The sequence below is a fragment of the Siphateles boraxobius genome, unplaced genomic scaffold, assembly GCF_051911475.1.
Source record: "Siphateles boraxobius isolate OS27281-9 unplaced genomic scaffold, OSU_SipBor_1 11, whole genome shotgun sequence".
In the NCBI taxonomy this organism is placed as follows: domain Eukaryota; kingdom Metazoa; phylum Chordata; class Actinopteri; order Cypriniformes; family Leuciscidae; genus Siphateles; species Siphateles boraxobius.
Genome location: NW_027508711.1, coordinates 12,137,030 through 12,153,942, shown reverse-complemented (window position 1 = coordinate 12,153,942; position 16,913 = coordinate 12,137,030). Strand labels below are relative to the sequence as shown.

The window sequence follows — 16,913 nt, the reverse complement described above, 5'->3', positions numbered from 1 at the left end:
AGCGACCAGCCCCACCTTGCATTCACATGCTCGGTTGCTATAGGCCGTTCACCGGCTACAACCCTGGCTAATTATTCACACCACTGTCTCCCCTATCCCAGCCATCAGTGGAGCAGCTCATTAGCATAGTTATGCAAGTATCAATACTTTCAGACTCTTTCAGGCCTCCCAGCTGGCCGAGGCGTAAGGGCCATCCAGCGTATCACTAATGTAATCAGATAAGATGGAGGTGGGGAGGACAAGAAGAATGTTGCTGTTGATTTGTTGCCAACATGCATTCGGGGAATGTGGTTCTCAGATGCTGCATTCCCTTTGACTTTGTGTTTGCGGGGGTCTTTTAATTACAGTGACCTCCAAATATGGGATCACTTTTTAAAAATATAAAGCTAATTATGTTTACCCATTTATATTGTGTGAGAAAAGTAGTGAATACAATGTCAAATTCGGTAAATGGTATTTATTTATATAGTGTTAATGTTATATATAGAGAGACAATGTGTGTAAATGTGTGTATGTGTGTAAATAAGTCTAAAGTCTAACAGCTGATTTTTGTGATGTAACTTTTGCATATTTGATGTTTGATGCATATTTGATATTTGATGAAAACCAAAGCACATTTCAGAGAAAGAAAAAAAAACAGAAAATTTGTTTATATCATTGTTTTTTTTAGCCCTGGGCATTGACACAAATTTTACGATTCCATTTGGTATTAATTAGGGTCTGTCACATGACAGACCCCAATTAATATCAAATCGAATCGTGAAATTTGTGTCAATGCCCAGGCCTAAAATTTTAATGACATAATTATATGAAAAACATGACGGATTAATTCAAACATACATTAAATATTGAAGAACAGGTTAAGTAAAAATTCAATTCTGTCATTAATTACTCATCCTTAAGTCGTTCCAAACCAGTAAGAATTTCATTCATCTTCGGAACACAAATGAAGATCTTTTTGATGAAATCTGAGAGTAAGTAAGTAAGTAAAATGTATTTGTATAGCACATTTCTCAGATAAAAATCACAAAGTGCTTCACAACAAAATAAATAATTCACAACTCTTGTAAATACATTTACAGCACACATAGAGAGCTTTCTGTCCCTCCATTGACAGCTACGCAAATACCACTTTGACACTTCAAAAAGTTCATAAAAAATGTGTAATACTAATCCATATGAATCGAGTGGTTTAGTCCGAATTTTCTGAAGAGACACGATCACTTTATATGGAATAGATTGAATTTAGGCATATAAACCTGATTCAGTGAACATAAACAGAAGATCAATCGAACCTGCTTGACTCGCGAGAACAAACCTCTTGCTGAAGCTGAAACGTGCTGCGTAACACGAAAATGAACCTCATTGGTTCTTGTTAAAACTCAAACGTGCTGCGTAACACAAAAATGAACCTCATTGGTTCTTGTTAAAACTCAAACGTTCTGCGTAACACAAAAATGAACCTCATTGGTTATTGCTGAAGCTCAAATGTGCTGCGTAACACGAAAATGAACCTCATTGGTTCTTGCTGAAGCTCAAACGTGCTGCGTAACACGAAAATGAACCTCATTGGTTCTTGCTGAAGCTCAAACGTGCTGCGTAACACGAAAATGAACCTCATTGGTTCTTGCTGAAGCTCATACGTGCTGCGTAACACGAAAATGAACCTCATTGGTTCTTGCTGAAGCTCAAACGTGCTGCGTAACACGAAAATGAACCTCATTGGTTCTTGCTGAAGCTCAAACGTGCTGCGTAACACGAAAATGAACCTCATTGGTTCTTGCTGAAGCTCAAAAGTGCTGCGTAACACGAAAATGAACCTCACTGGTTCTTGCTGAAGCTCAAACGTGATGTTTATTTGCCAAAGTGTCAGTTGTGTATCTGTCATTGGAGGGACAGAAATCGCTTAAATTTCATCAAAAAGATTGTCATTTGTGTTCCGAAGATGAACGAAAGACTTACGGGTTTGGAACAACATGAGGGTGTGTAATTAATCACAGAATTATCATTTTCCGGTTTAAAGCTTAAACCTAGCTGTGAGTGGCAAAATACCAAAATACTTTTGATAATTCTGAAAATGCTTTAAAAGTGTATACTCTGGTGATGTCATTCTGAGGTTGTCTCTTACAGTTTGAACTGTAATACAGTAACATTCAGGCAGCCTCTTGCACAAACACTTGCTTATAATTGTGTATGTGTTGCCCAACACCAGTATCATGAGTGAACTTTGGACAGTTAGAATGATGTAGTATAAACATCAACACTGGCTATCAAAGATATATATATGACAGGAATTGAGGGTGTTTTCATTGGAGGGAAACTCAATAGTGACTGGTTAAGATGTTGTGTTTTCAAGCCAAGGATTCCTTGCATAGTTGAGAGTAATGTGAAATGATTAATGGCTGAGGTCATTGGTGTTCTTCCCAGCATGCTGCCCTCTTGTTTGTGAGCTTGTCAAGAAATGACCATCTTGTACAGCTTCATTTTTTCCTGTCTTTTGTACATTTGGACTTTCGAATCTAGAAAAATATGTAGAATCTGTTTTTGTGCAACAAGTGGGCAAAAGCAGTTGCTTTTTATGTTTTTCTGAGAACCAAAAAGATATAATCATGAAATAATTTGTGTACCTGATTACCCTGGCCAGCCAAAGCTTTTAGGAGAGAGTTCTTTTGAAGGAGACGGTTAGAAGTGGATCTGCAGGGCAATGGAGAAGCTCCAGATAATAGGCTTTAATGGGGCATTCACATTCAGCAGGATATAACAAAGACCAGGCAGTGGGATTTGGGAGAGGGGCCGATTGTTTCTCCAGTGTGCTTTAATTCCTGGCCTTGGAGACACAAGCTGAGGACGATGGTGGGGGAAATCTGGCATTGTTCGGGGGAATGTCAGCGTTTTTTTTAGAGAGGCCAGAGGATCAAATTAGAAAAAGTAAGCGATAAACAGACAGAGGGAAAGAGCGGGATGGACAGTGATAAATAGGAGAAGACATATCTATCTATCTATCTATCTATCTATCTATCTATCTATCTATCTATCTATCTATCTATCTATCTATATATCTGTCTGTATGTCTATCTGTCTGTCTGTCTAATACATTTGGTCTGTGTTCTTTGTGAAAATGTTATGTTGGTTTGGTTTTAAAGTGATTTTAAGTGTGTGTATGAAGTGAAAAGAAGTTATTTATTTATTTATTCATGAGTAATGTTTAGCCTTTGATCAACATAATGCGTTTGATCATCTTTATTAGTTATGCGCGTGAAATGAATGTGCATTTGGTGTGTGTGTGTGTGTGTGTGTGTGTGTGTGTGTGTGTGTGTGTGTGTGTGTGTGTGTGTGTGTGTGTGTGTGTGTGTGTGTGTGTGATGAGAAGTGTTAGACTCTTCTCTGGACTTGACCGCGGGGCTCGTTATGCCACAGACCGCTGATGAATGGGAGAAACGGGATCATTTTAAACCAAGTGTTCCCGTCAGATCCTTCTCGCAAGCACTTTAAGCCTCACTCTCTCCGCCTCAGGCTTTAGTTCATTATAACACCTGCACTGTCGCGGAAACTTGACCATGATCAATTCTATTAAAGTTTTCACATTAACTGCATGTCCAATTTAATATGCGCTATAAGATGCTTTGCAAAGGAAACAGTGATTAGCCTATTTTCCATAATAATGTGTTATTTTGAACAAACTATGATCAGTCGCAAATACGTTGATCCAGGAATTAAAAGAAAAAGAAAAAAGACATTCCTGGCATTACCAACTAATAAATCAATTACACGTGCATTGTGACGTCACGTCTGAAAGGATTAGTGGTAAAGATGACACAATAATATAATTAAGGAAAGGTGTAATTTACAGTTGTTGAATACAGAGCTCGTGAACTTTTCAAAGGAACTGGCTAATTTGTTTTTCCTGCTTATTTACAATGCAATAAATCTAGGTGTAATTTAGAGTTATTTAGTCAGTCTATTTACCATAAGCGTGGGATTGTTTACTTTTTACATATCAGATTTGTTTTTGTCCAGAACTAAGTTAATTAAAAGTCTTCACAAAAAAAAGACATTAATCAATCTATTCTATGATGATTTTTTTTCTTTTAATATCTGAAATAAGTAATATTATGAATTGGGCTTAAAGTAAAAAAAATGTCTAGGTGATGTAATTGCCCAGAGATTATAAAACACAACTTTTCGGAGATTTCCGGGGGGGAAAAGGATGGAAAACAACAAACAAAATGTTTCAAACCAACAAAGAGTACACATCTATCTATCTATCTATCTATCTATCTATCTATCTAGATATCTATCTCTAATATAAATAGTCTATATTTCTGGGGTCTGCCTCTGGGGATTTGTTTTTGTGGGTGGGGGATTTAACACCCCCTTCCCCCCCTCTCTCTCCCTCTGGTTTTAGTCCATTGTTGTGAACCTTCCCCTCAGAGTGCTGTTGTCTCCCACTGCCAGTCAGACGCTTGCTCTGCCTCAGAGTGTAAGCAGAGGGTTGTCAGAGAGAGACTCTTCGGGCTCTTCAGTTTTAACCTCACTTAAGCTGTGTGGAGCAAATCATTCTACAGAAACGCAAGCGAGAGAGAGAGAGAGAGCGCAAAACCCCACTCCGCTGTCAGTGCGCGCAAATCACATTATGCATGTGAAATAAGACAGAGGGACGCTACAATGTGTTTGGTATTGGATGCTTTCGTTCACACAATCTAAGGCTGGATTTTTTTTAAATTATTTTTTTTACATTTTGAGAAGAAAAAATAGACACTATCTAAATCCACCGGGTCGTTGATTTCTGTGGATATATAGCGGGTTTGGAGTCGGGAGCTCTCACGAGCACAGCGCGAGACAGCTCATCAAAGGAAAGCAGCACTGGACTTTGAATCCGAAGATTAGTAGTCTTACCCTTGCACTATCTGTCTATTGGTTTTATTTTTTTAATGGATTTACCAGTGTAACTCAGACTTTCCCAAAAGTTGCTTATTGGATTTCCAAGGATAAAGTATTGTGAATCTGTAAGGGGGAAAAAAGGACACATGAGTATCTCGATGGCCACCGCGATTCAAGGGCACTAAGTACCAAACATTATCGAATTATCGAACCCATAGGGATCGGGCAAAGGGCACACGAAAATAGGTAAAATGTTTTTTGTTTGTTTTTGTTTTTTGTGCATATGGTTAAATTTAGGATCAGATTTGTTGCATAAATATTAGCCAATGCATATATCAATTGGTAGCCTATTTATTAAGTAATTAGTTGCTTCAGATAAATTAGACTGCAAATGAAGTCCAGTTTTTATAGACCTATAGTAGGCTAATTAGATTGTAAATTAAATAGAACTGTTTATTTTAAACTTCGCTTTTGCGTTATTTCCGCGCAGCTGGGTAATTTCGTAAAAACGCAATGCTCAATTTGAATCGTAAATGAAAACTTTTATTGATTACATTCAATTCCAGTTTTCTGACTCTGGTTCTGTTTAGGTTTACTTGCGCTCAAAATGACTTTCATTAACTCTACCAAGTGGTTTCACACTTGTAAACGGATTTATTTAGCTTAACCAAACTCTCACTCTGGTGTGAAATTCTCGTATGTTTTGAGAACACATGTGTCTCCTCGTACCCTCGTGACGTTTGCTCTTATTTATCTCTCATGCTGAGCAAAATAAGTATTTTAGAAGCATATTCGGAGTAAGCTGATACGTGGAAAAATCTTCATGTAGGCTACATGATTTTTGTTTTAAAATATATTTTTAAAAGTTCAGAGTTTGGACAATTAGTTGTTGCAATCGTAGATGTTCCGGGTCCAATTCACGAGTTGATATCGGAATGACCCATCAAAAGCACGCTGTACAGGTTCTATTCATATACAACTGTCCTTAACTGCTGCACATTCGTACCTGAGGGTTATTCATGTAAAAGAGGAGGTAGACACTGTCTAACAACGATGTAGTTGTACAATAGGACATTCATTTTCAAATGTGGTTTAGTGGGCAGGGTTGGGATGTGCAATGCATTATGCATTTATCTCATTTTAATGGTTTATTTTTCACAATAGCTTCTGTGATTTGTAAATCAGTTCTGTTTTCTCTCAGGTTTGTGACTACAGTGAAGTTGCCAATGCCTGGAGTCAGCATTTGAAGCTGACCAGCTGTCTTCCACACACACACAAACATTACCTCAGCAAGATGTTGAGCATCTTTAAGGTTTTCATTACCATCTGCTTCACGGAACTGGCGTTTTCAAGAAGCATAACATCTAGGGAAGTCCGGGCAAAAGGTATGGATTACAATTAACAATTTCATTTGAAATCACCCAAATCCAACTTTTCCAAGTATAAAATACAAAGTTGTCAATGTTACGTAATATTTAGAATTTTACTCAAAACAGTTTGAATATCTGATGAATGTTCAATAAATGATAAAAGGAGCCGAGCTGATTGTGAAGAATTTAAGTCCAGGGGAAGTTTAAGAGGATGTAATCGTTTAGAGAGTAAAAGAATCCCAGTATTTTCTTGAGCCATAAACAGTGCTACCTGATCCTTCCAAAGCCCCGAGGCTCGGAAGTGTAAATCTGTCTGGCCCGGTGCCAGTAACAGGGGCTTGTGGGATGTTGGGGGGGGGGGGTGTTGTTTGGGGCAAGATGGGTCTCCTATGTAATTGTACAAACACTGGCTTGTCTCGATTTTGTACCTGCCAGGGAGGTATCCGATAATCTCCAAGAGCTGCTAAGACTTACACAGAACTGGCTCTGAGTTTTTTGTGTGAAAAAGCCTCATGTATACAAATCAGAGGATTTTTTGTAAATCACAGGATTACCTAAAAGCTTTATGTGGCATTTTATGTTAGGCTGTTGATATGCTCACCCTGAGTGCACCATTCTGAGGTCTAGAGAATGAAGGCATAAGATGTAGACCCTTGTCAATGCTGGGGCAAAGTCTTCGTTAAAAGCATCTTTCTCGGAACACTTGTGAGCTACATACAGTGCTAGGAAGGTGATAAAGGTTGAAAATCCCTGTGGTGCAGCCCAACAATGCCCCACTAAGTTCCTGCCAGGAGAAATTAAAGTCATTTGACAACTGTAAGACTTTAATGGGCCGAGCCACCCAAGCAAGTGAGACATGCAGAGCTAAACGAACAAGAAGAGGCAGAAATGAACTTGTTGAAGAGGAACTAAAAATACAAGCATTTCATAGTAATAATTTGATTTATCTACAGCTAGAAAGTTATATAATTATTTGATATAACTTTTATACACAGTTTAAATTCAGAAATAACCTGAGTCTTTTGTGAATTTATTGGACTAATGCAGTTTTCCATTAGCCCGTTAGTACTGTGATACTTCATGATTGCAAATTACCCTCTTATGATAAACCTAAAAATGTAGACTGCATACCCCTACAAAATGTGTTCTTAAGAGGCATATTTTTCATGTAAAGTTGCCAGTTGAGCCATTCAGGCTATTTTCACATGTGTTTGTGTGTTTTGTTTAGTTTGTTCTTTATTTTCCTGCTGACCATTCACACCCTCTTCAGGGTCAGATACGGGCCAGGCCCTAGTTTTATTCAATGAAGTTCATTAGTGTGTTTGTGGAAGAATGTTATGCTTCAGTGCTGGAGGTGACATTGCTTGGTCAGGGGGTGTTCTTCACTCAAATGCTCAAAATCACATTCACCTCCGGGCCACAAGAAACACTGCTGTGAAGTCAAAGTTAGGTCATTCTCAGCTAAGAATTGTGTTTCTGTTCTCTCTTTTGTTTGTGGCTTTGTTTGCCTGATTTGCTCCAAAACAGTGGTGATCTCTGTGAGAAAGGCTCCGGTTAGCAATTAGTGAGCTGTTATGTTAATTAGAAGTGTTTATTAAATGTGGTTTATTCTACAGACTTTACAGGAGTAGTTGTTCAAAACCTCCTTTTCTCCTTTCCCCCAGATATCCGAGTTTCTCGACCAATTCTTATTCCTGGTTTTCCTGAGAATGCTACTGTGTTTGTTGGAGGACATGTGAAACTGGTGTGTAAACTCCACCAGCCAGCCTCAACACGTCTCCAATGGTTCAAGAAGGACAGCAATCGCCAGGGGCCTGATGGATCACCATTTTTTACAGCGCTTACGGTGAGAAAGTGATTTAAAGATCCTCTATTGTGCATTTTTTCTGTCTTAAAGAAGGAGGGAGTAATGTTACATTTGTTTCCCCCGCAGCCTCTTCTTGAGAACCTCTCCAAAGTCAACATTCTTCCTTTAGTGAATGTTTCCGTGAAAGATGCTGGAGAGTACGTATGCAAGGCAGAAAACTCATTTGGTCAAACAATGCGCTCTGCCTGGCTGGAAGTTTTATCAGGTAAGCCATAGCATCTGATAACATCTAACCTTCTCATCTTCAGGGCTGATCTACCATCATTCTCTGACAGGTCAGCCATTGTCTTTTTATTGCAGTGAAAACCATATTACGAGTATTTAGTAGGACAAACCACATAATGTAGTTAAAAGGTCACAGCTAAGGTGTAAGCTTCAGTTAAATGTGATAGTGGTGCCATTAGCAACTTTATTTTTCACGTTTTGTCCAAAAAGTTTCAGAGGAGCCAACTGAGGAAACATCAGAGCATCTACTTCTAGAGCTTGGAGATGTACTAAAACTCCGTTGTGACACAAACCGTCCTGGAGCTGTCCAGTGGTTCAAGGGTGCTATGCGGGTGCAACACAATGCTCGTATCCAGATAAGGGCAGCAGTCATGGAGATTGCAGATGCCACCTATGAAGATTCAGGAGTGTATGTGTGTATGCTGCATGGCACCAAAGAGGCTCTACGCAACTTCACTATCACAGTGGCAGGTTGGTTCTGACCGTTAAGAAGATTAATAGTCTCATTCATAACCCTTTCTTTTGAATGTTCATCTAATAACTTGAACCCTTAATGCTCCTTTGCAGATGCTGTAGGATCAGGAGATGATGATGAGGACAATGGTATTGATGACACTGGTCCTGAGATTGAAAATGACCAGGTTTACATCTCCAGAGGTTAGTGTTTATTGTAACTACACATTCAGTTGCGTTTATTTGCGTGAGTGATAGCTTGAAATGTACCATTGTTTCTTAAATTTTAGCACCATACTGGACTCTTACTCAAAAGATGGAGAAGAAGCTCTACGCAGTCCCAGCTGGAAACACAGTCAAATTCCGCTGCCCTGCCACAGGGAACCCTCTTCCCACCATTCGCTGGCTAAAGAATGGCAGAGAATTCAGAGGAGAACACCGGATCGGAGGCATCAAGGTGAGAGATTGATATTTTGGTTTGTTGGAGATATCCCAACAAACTTGAACTTTTCAAAATCTCACAATAAATATCAGCACCGCCTCATGCTTACACATTACCATTTTGTGTTCATAGCTACGACATCAACACTGGAGCCTGGTCATGGAGAGTGTGGTTCCCTCAGACCGTGGGAACTACAGTTGTGTGGTGGAGAACAAATATGGGTCCATTGCTCACACCTACCTCTTGGACGTGTTGGGTAAGAGGGCTTCTGCTTGCCTGCTCTAGACAGCCGCCTGGCTCCACGAGGAGCCATCGCAAGTCTGCCATGCTTAGCAAGTGTCAGAACCAATAAGCATCAAATCAGTGAGATCCTGTACCAGCAGCTCAGTGGCGTCAGATAGCGAGACAGGCACCAAATGCACCTCAGAGAGAGCCACAGGGCACACTGCTGCACCACAGGCACCAGGGTTCACCCGAGGCTCTACATGTCTATACAGATATTTAAGAACTACACTGGAAAAGGGCAATAAATATCATCACAGCAGGGGAATGCGGGTTGGGGGATTGGCATCGGTCTGTGGTACGTGCCTGGAAGCGCTGTGGGTTGAGGCGTCCAGACCAATTTTCTACCTGACCTGTGACAGACCTGTTTGTTAAGAGTCCGGCGTGAGGTCACTGAGGTAAACTGTCCTAGCAGACAGGGGGGAAAGAACAGGAAATAAAGAGCCCATCGACTTCAAAGCGACCCAATACATGGGCCTGGTTCAAAAAATCCCTTAATGGAACTAATTAGTGAGCGCTGATCAGCATTGGAAGTGCTGCTTGTCTATCCCTGTGCCGTAGACTATCTTCCTTCAAATGCTATTGAATGTTAACATTCATTGATAACATTATTTTTGGGGGGATGTTGAGAATTTTGATAGAACTGTAAATATTTTTTGAATATTGTATCAAAGTACTGAACTTTCAGATTTCTTCTTTCAGAACGCTCTCCACACAGACCCATCCTTCAAGCTGGTCTACCCAAAAACATTACAGCTGTAGTGGGTGGAGATGCCCAGTTCCTGTGTAAAGTCTACAGTGATGCCCAGCCTCACATCCAGTGGCTAAAGCACATAGAGATGAATGGCAGTCGTTATGGGCCTGATGGCATTCCTTATGTGAAGATTGTGAAGGTATTGAGCAAGTCATTCATTACACTTTTCTGGAGGTACATCACATTACCAGATCGGTATGGAATTAATGAGCATTTTGATTGTTTCTTCCACCTTCTCAGACAGGAAGCTTGAACATGTCTGAAGTGGAAGTCTTATATCTTACCAATATTACAATGGAGGATGCTGGGGAATACACCTGCTTGGCAGGAAACTCTATTGGATTCTCTCATCAGTCTGCTTGGCTTACAGTCTTATTAGGTAGATTTATTTGTATAGACTCATTGACGACACAAATCATAAATATTGCTTGTGACTAGGTACAAGTAAAGAAAACTTATCAATTCCACAGAGGAGGACGTGTCCAAGGAGATAGACCTTACAGAGTCCAAGTACACTGATATCATCATCTATGCATCTGGCTTCCTGGCACTGGTGATGGCCATAGTTATCGTGGTCCTATGCCGCATGCAGGTTCATCCCAGTCGGGAGCCTTTTGATACGCTCCCAGTGCAGAAACTCTCCAAATTTCCTCTACGCAGACAGGTAAGATGACACTTCTGACCAATCCTCATGATAATTCCCCAAGAACATGGTATTCAGCAGAGCATTCTAGTTTCTAATCCTGTATGTTTTGGACCCTATTTCAGTATTCTGTAGAGTCCAATTCTTCTGGAAAATCAAGTGCGTCACTGATGAGGGTGGCTCGTCTTTCCTCCAGTTGTTCCCCAATGCTGGCTGGAGTTATGGAGTTTGAATTGCCTTATGACCCTGACTGGGAGTTTCCAAGGGAGAAGTAAGTAGCACTAGCAACCATAGCTGTAAAAGATGTTTATTTTATATGATGGTGAACTGACTATTTATTTGAATTCTCTCGTGCTAGTTTGACTTTAGGGAAACCACTTGGAGAGGGCTGTTTTGGTCAAGTAGTGAGAGCTGAGGCTTATGGGATAAACAGAGAAAATCAAGATCAAACGGCAACTGTAGCTGTTAAAATGCTAAAAGGTACGTTTGTACTTATAGATATCGTATTCAAGTGTTAAGCATTTCTGAATTTCAGACTAAGAAGGATTTTTCTGTTTTTTTTTATTTTATAGACGATGCAACTGACAAAGACCTGGCAGACCTCATCTCTGAGATGGAGCTAATGAAGGTGATGGACAAGCACAAGAACATCATAAATCTTCTTGGTGTTTGCACACAGGATGGTAAGTTAAACACAGGGACATCTCATGGTTGTACTAATTTCATTTGGACATTGGACTTCATTTCAATTTATATTTCTGGATCAGGTCCACTTTACGTGCTGGTTGAATATGCGTCTAAGGGTAGCCTACGGGAATACCTCAGAGCTCGTCGACCTCCAGGCATGGACTACACCTTTGATGTGACCAAGGTTCCTGAGGAACAGCTCACCTTCAAAGACTTAGTTTCCTGCGCCTACCAAGTGGCAAGAGGCATGGAGTACCTGGCCTCCAAAAGAGTAAGTTGCTTGCAGGGCTCAATTAGCTTTGGTTTGAGACCAGCCTCCCCTGCATCTTATCAACACGTCCCTTTGTCTGACACGTGATGCCAAGCATTCCTTAGTGGAGTGGTGGTGTGTCGTGTTTACCGCTGTGTCCATCCTGTCTCTGTGGGCTTTGTCCTTTTTAGCACTGCCATAAATCTGTTAGCAAGCAGGCCCTCGGACCCGCCTGTGCACTGGATCGTATTACTAGCTTTTTGTGGCCTGCTAAGAATGTAGTCGTCTGAAACCCCTCCATTAAGGGCCACAAACCAGGGGCCTTTTTCGTCCTCTTTTTCAATCCTCAAATACCACTTCTATTTCAAATGAAAACCAAAATAAACTTAATGACATGCATTTACATCAGAAATCAGCTCTGTGTTGTTTTTCTGTAAAGTCCAAGTCTATTTAAAGTTCGGCTTGTTTAAACTTTTGCAAATGTTGCTTGCTATATGTTGATTTATACAGCAGACCTCATATAGAAAGTAGCTTTAATTTCTGTTTCATCTGGTTTGCGGGAACAAAACTCTAGCCTCAATGTGAACATGTTTATCTACTTACCATAAGCGGAAAAGAGTCTGCGAAACATTGTTTGTGCCATTTTAACTAAATAGAAATCTCTTTTTTTTCCAATCAGTGCATTCACAGAGATTTAGCAGCAAGGAATGTTCTTGTGACAGAGGACAACGTGATGAAAATCGCAGATTTTGGTTTGGCAAGAGGAGTGCATCAAATCGATTACTACAAAAAAACCACTAATGTAAGTAACAATTCTATTCAAGTTTTTTGCTCTTTTGAAGACATCCCATTTGTAAGCAGGACTGCATGGCCCTGTTTGATGCATTAATGCTTTGAAAGACAGATGTGTAATGTGTCCTTACTGATTGGCAGAAAGCTTAATTGAAGATAATTGGGGAAAGGGGGGCTTGGATTAGCGAAAGAATGGGCAGTCATATTTTTGTGGATCAAAAGGAGGTGGAGTGCTTTGGCTCGGACTGTGTGGCAGCTAACTGTCCCACTCTCAACCCTGTTGTTTCCAATTTCAGGGACGTCTGCCAGTGAAATGGATGGCACCAGAAGCCTTGTTTGACAGAGTCTACACACACCAGAGCGATGTGTAAGTCTGGCTAATCATTAAAGCTATGCCAAAGAATCAGCTGAGCAGGGATCTCCCTTGCTGGAATGCCGGTCCGTTCAGATTAACCAGAATGCACCAGTATAGTTTAATCCTGATTAGATGGTGGACGTTTTTAATGACTAAAATATGCTCCCAACAAGAGGATTGAATTAGAACGGCTCAAGCTGATTATCCTTCATGGTGCACTGACATTTTTGGTCTCTTGCTTCCGCAGTTGGTCCTTTGGAGTTTTGATGTGGGAGATTTTCACACTGGGGGGATCGCCGTACCCTGGGATACCGGTAGAGGAGCTTTTTAAGCTGCTGAAGGAAGGTCATCGAATGGACAAACCTTCTAACTGCACCCATGAACTGTAAGCATCAATCTGTTCACCATAAAATATGTTTAATTTGAGTCTTTAATGGGATTTACTTATATTTAAATTGCTTTTATAGCTACATGAAGATGAGAGAGTGCTGGCATGCGGTTCCAACACAAAGACCAACATTCAAACAGCTTGTGGGAGAGCTTGATAGGGTGCTGGTGTCCATTTCAGATGAGGTAAACGCCTGTTTCAACAAAAGTTTGAGTCCCACAAGTTGCTGTTTTTGTATCCAAACCTCTAAACCATTCATATTTTTACATTTTTTAGTACCTGGACCTATCCACCCCTTTCGAACAGTACTCCCCATCTTGTGAGGACACCTCCAGCTCTTGCTCTTCAGACAATGATTCAGTGTTTACCCATGATGCTATGTCAACTGTCCCATGCCTCCTTGGCTACCAAGATGTGCGCTCTCGGATGGACCTCAAGACGACGATGCGATAGGCCTTTTTGGGGCACAAGCTTGTGGACATCAGATGTTGCTATGAAAAGTGGTACAAGGATTTTCCCCTTTGTTGTTATGCCTAAGAACATTATAACGATGCTTGGCACTATGAAACTTGGTGATGAATCATTTTCACTCTCATATCATCAGATTTCTACTAGGACTGGTCATGAGTTTTTATTGAATGGGTGCTGCTAGATGTAGAAAGCTATATTGGAGCAGCATACAGGAGCGTATTCAAACCAGATTTTTTTTTAAAAAAAAGAGAACATTTATTTTGATATTAAAAGCGAATAGCGTTGATAAATATAAATCTCTCTCTATATAAAATTATTCTACATTTTTTATTTAAAAAAACTGTCTTAAATCTCAGGATCTTGCATGTTGTAGTGGCAGCAAAGTGCCTGATTTTTGGATTTCCTGTGAATATCTTAAAATATTTTATGTACATATCATTACAGAAGACAATTACATTTTATAAATTATTCTAAATGATATAAAGTGAAGGTGTTACTTAGGTGAAGAAATTATGTAAATCTATTCCGAAGCTATCCCTAAACAATCGACACATTTACAATAGCTATTGTTCGCTGCTCGTACCATTGTACACTGTCAAGGCTAAACCTCTAAGAACTCAACTTCCTGTTGTTCTGTTCATTTCATGCCTCACCGTTTGGTAAGCATGGTTTGTCGTGGTCATCTCCCCGACCATTCACCCCATTCAAACTGAGACAACCCGTTGACCAGCAACGCTTCAATTGTCAGTACTGTACGGAAGAAAAGAACTCGAATGAATGTGAAATGCCTTAATATTGATTGATTTCAAATGGTGAATCCTCCATTGTTTGGCTGTAACCTTTTAACCACCCCGGCTTGTTTGCGGGATCCTGGCATAGGCCGAAGTGGACAATGGTCTCATGCAGTTGTAATGTGTGTGACTGCTGGCTAGGGTGATTGGGGGGCTGTCTAAGGCCTGTGTGCAAATGAGAAAGCCCCTTATTATGCGAATGGCTCCAGCTGCCCATCTTTATCCTGAACTATCTTTTAATATACAAATGCTAATGCTGGCCTTTCTAAACCAACTCAGCAATGTCCTTCAGGGAATGCAAAGCCTCATCCCACAAGCTGATAAGAAGCCAATGGCTTTTCTCAAGTTAATTTACCCAGTACTTTGCATTCTCAGCCAGGGACGTACGGTTCCCTTTGGGCATATTCTGGGACCATTGGTGCTTAATTTCCCCAATGAGAGCAAAATTGTTCAATTTCGATTTACTTCTTTTCAGGCAGCTACAGTGATGTTTGACCTCTAAATAAGAAATAAACTCTTAAGCAGTCCATGACACCTCCAAAATTGTAAAAGCACATTCTTTGTGTGCAAAAACATTGTACAACGAATTATAAAACACATGACATTCCATTTGTGTATTCCCCATTGTAACAATCGATGTTATTATAAATTTCCCCTCTAAAGAATTATTTTAGAAATATTTAATTTATTTGTTTATTGTTTGTTTTATATTAAATAAAGTATAATTTAAAATACTGAGCCATTTTTGTATCTTGTTTCTGTGAATGCGTGAGCTGATAATGTTTGAATTTCTGAGAAACTGTTTGAAGAAACTGGAACTAGGTTTATAGCCACACGGTTTGTGATGGGCAGGTTTAGCGTGGGATTTGAATTTCTGATCAAACGCTTATTTTAAGTTAGTATTTAAGGCCAGTATTTGTTCCATAAACATCAGATCAATGCATTCTTTTCACACAATTCTTTGTTAGTATTTCGTCTGCTTCAATCATGCAGATTGACTATCTGATCACACCTCAGTGTCACCATCTAAATTGTCTAGACGCAAGTCTACTGCATCACTTACTTATCTCTCATGTGTAACAAACCATTTTGAAATGGGATAATTATCGGGACAACTATCACTACAGTCCACATGTGTCTGTCTCTCCATGGAGACAATCTCAGCCAGCTGGTGTTGGTTAGATAAGAGTTTGTCCACCATGGACTAGGCGTCTCTCCTCTTAGAATGTCCTGCATGTTTAGCCAAAGGGCAAAGGCCCAATCCAGCCTACCAAATGCCCTGGACTGTATCAAGCTCTGGCTTCTTACTTCATTTTTTTGTTCATAGAGTGACCAGATGTCCGTGTTGTCCGGGGACAGTCCCTGATTTTGTTGGCTGGAGCTGTCCTTGGAAATGTCCCTGCCAAAACATACTAGAATTGACCTTGTTTTTGTTGTTTTTTTAGTTAATAGGCAATTCATTCAATGCTGTAAGTTTTCAGTGTCTTTCAGAATCCGTCAGTAGCGGCCATTTCGTCTTTGGTGATTGAATTTGACTTAACCTCAATTCAGTCAAACAGTATCTCTTCTGTGAGTTACTGCTTTTTGGAAGCCGCCTAGTTTGTCTTCGTTGCAAATAATTTACAGTAAGCAATTTTTTCAAGCCCACCAACCTTTAAGATATTTCTTGACTCATCCCAAGACCTAATCACTGTTCTGGTGTTACTGATAAAAAAAAAAAAAAATGCTTGCAGCAAGAAGTAGAGGTGATCCAGTAATAGCCAGACAAGCAGTTACTACCAAATGTAGCTGAACATCCGCAATATTTAATGCATTTATCCAAGTTCAGGATATACAGTTAATCAGTTCAAGCATTTTAACCCATAAACGTGGCATTGCTAGCAGAACTGTGCACTAAATAACCTGGTAAATGATGATAAATGAATATATACCATCTTTAAAAAGTGCCCTTTTGTAATAATATTTTTTTTTAATTATCTTTGAAATACTCTTATTTTGTTGACTAACATACTAAAGCACGAGTAAAGTACTTGATTATAATTTTTTGTACTTTATTTTACTTTAATTTTAGGGTGTTAAATGATTTACCGTAAATGCCTTATGACATTTGGTAGTACACTTTAACCATATATATATATATATATATATATATATATATATATATATATATATATATTAAAAAATAGAATTAAGAAATTACATATAAAGATGCACTTAACTGCCACTTCAAAACAGCATTTATTATAACTACATAATTTGCAT

General features: G+C 39.6%; 1 protein-coding gene across 1 annotated transcript; it reads left to right on the top strand.

The window, feature by feature from the left end:
* Positions 1-4,429: 4,429 nt before the first annotated feature.
* On the top strand, positions 4,430-15,389 carry fgfr4 (fibroblast growth factor receptor 4). Its single transcript, XM_077196725.1, has 20 exons — positions 4,430-5,127; positions 6,083-6,266; positions 7,916-8,097; positions 8,185-8,323; positions 8,554-8,814; positions 8,911-9,000; positions 9,087-9,253; positions 9,371-9,494; positions 10,223-10,413; positions 10,515-10,653; positions 10,745-10,938; positions 11,043-11,188; positions 11,276-11,397; positions 11,490-11,600; positions 11,685-11,875; positions 12,534-12,656; positions 12,943-13,013; positions 13,249-13,386; positions 13,469-13,574; positions 13,666-15,389. The coding sequence occupies exons 2-20, from the start codon at positions 6,176-6,178 to the stop codon at positions 13,840-13,842; spliced, it is 2,763 nt and encodes a 920-aa protein (XP_077052840.1). The 5' UTR covers positions 4,430-5,127; positions 6,083-6,175; the 3' UTR covers positions 13,843-15,389.
* The last annotated feature ends 1,524 nt before the right edge of the window (positions 15,390-16,913 follow it).

What these genes read in the sequence shown, in the direction of transcription:
- fgfr4 (XM_077196725.1), top strand. Translation starts at nt 6,176, where the DNA reads ATGTTGAGCATCTTTAAGGTTTTCATTACCATCTGCTTCACGGAACTG. An exon ending in CTGGCTGGAAGTTTTATCAG is followed by an intron (nt 8,324 to 8,553) that starts GTAAGCCATAGC and finishes TTGTCCAAAAAG; the next exon opens with TTTCAGAGGAGCCAACTGAG. An exon ending in AGCTGTTAAAATGCTAAAAG is followed by an intron (nt 11,398 to 11,489) that starts GTACGTTTGTAC and finishes TTTATTTTATAG; the next exon opens with ACGATGCAACTGACAAAGAC.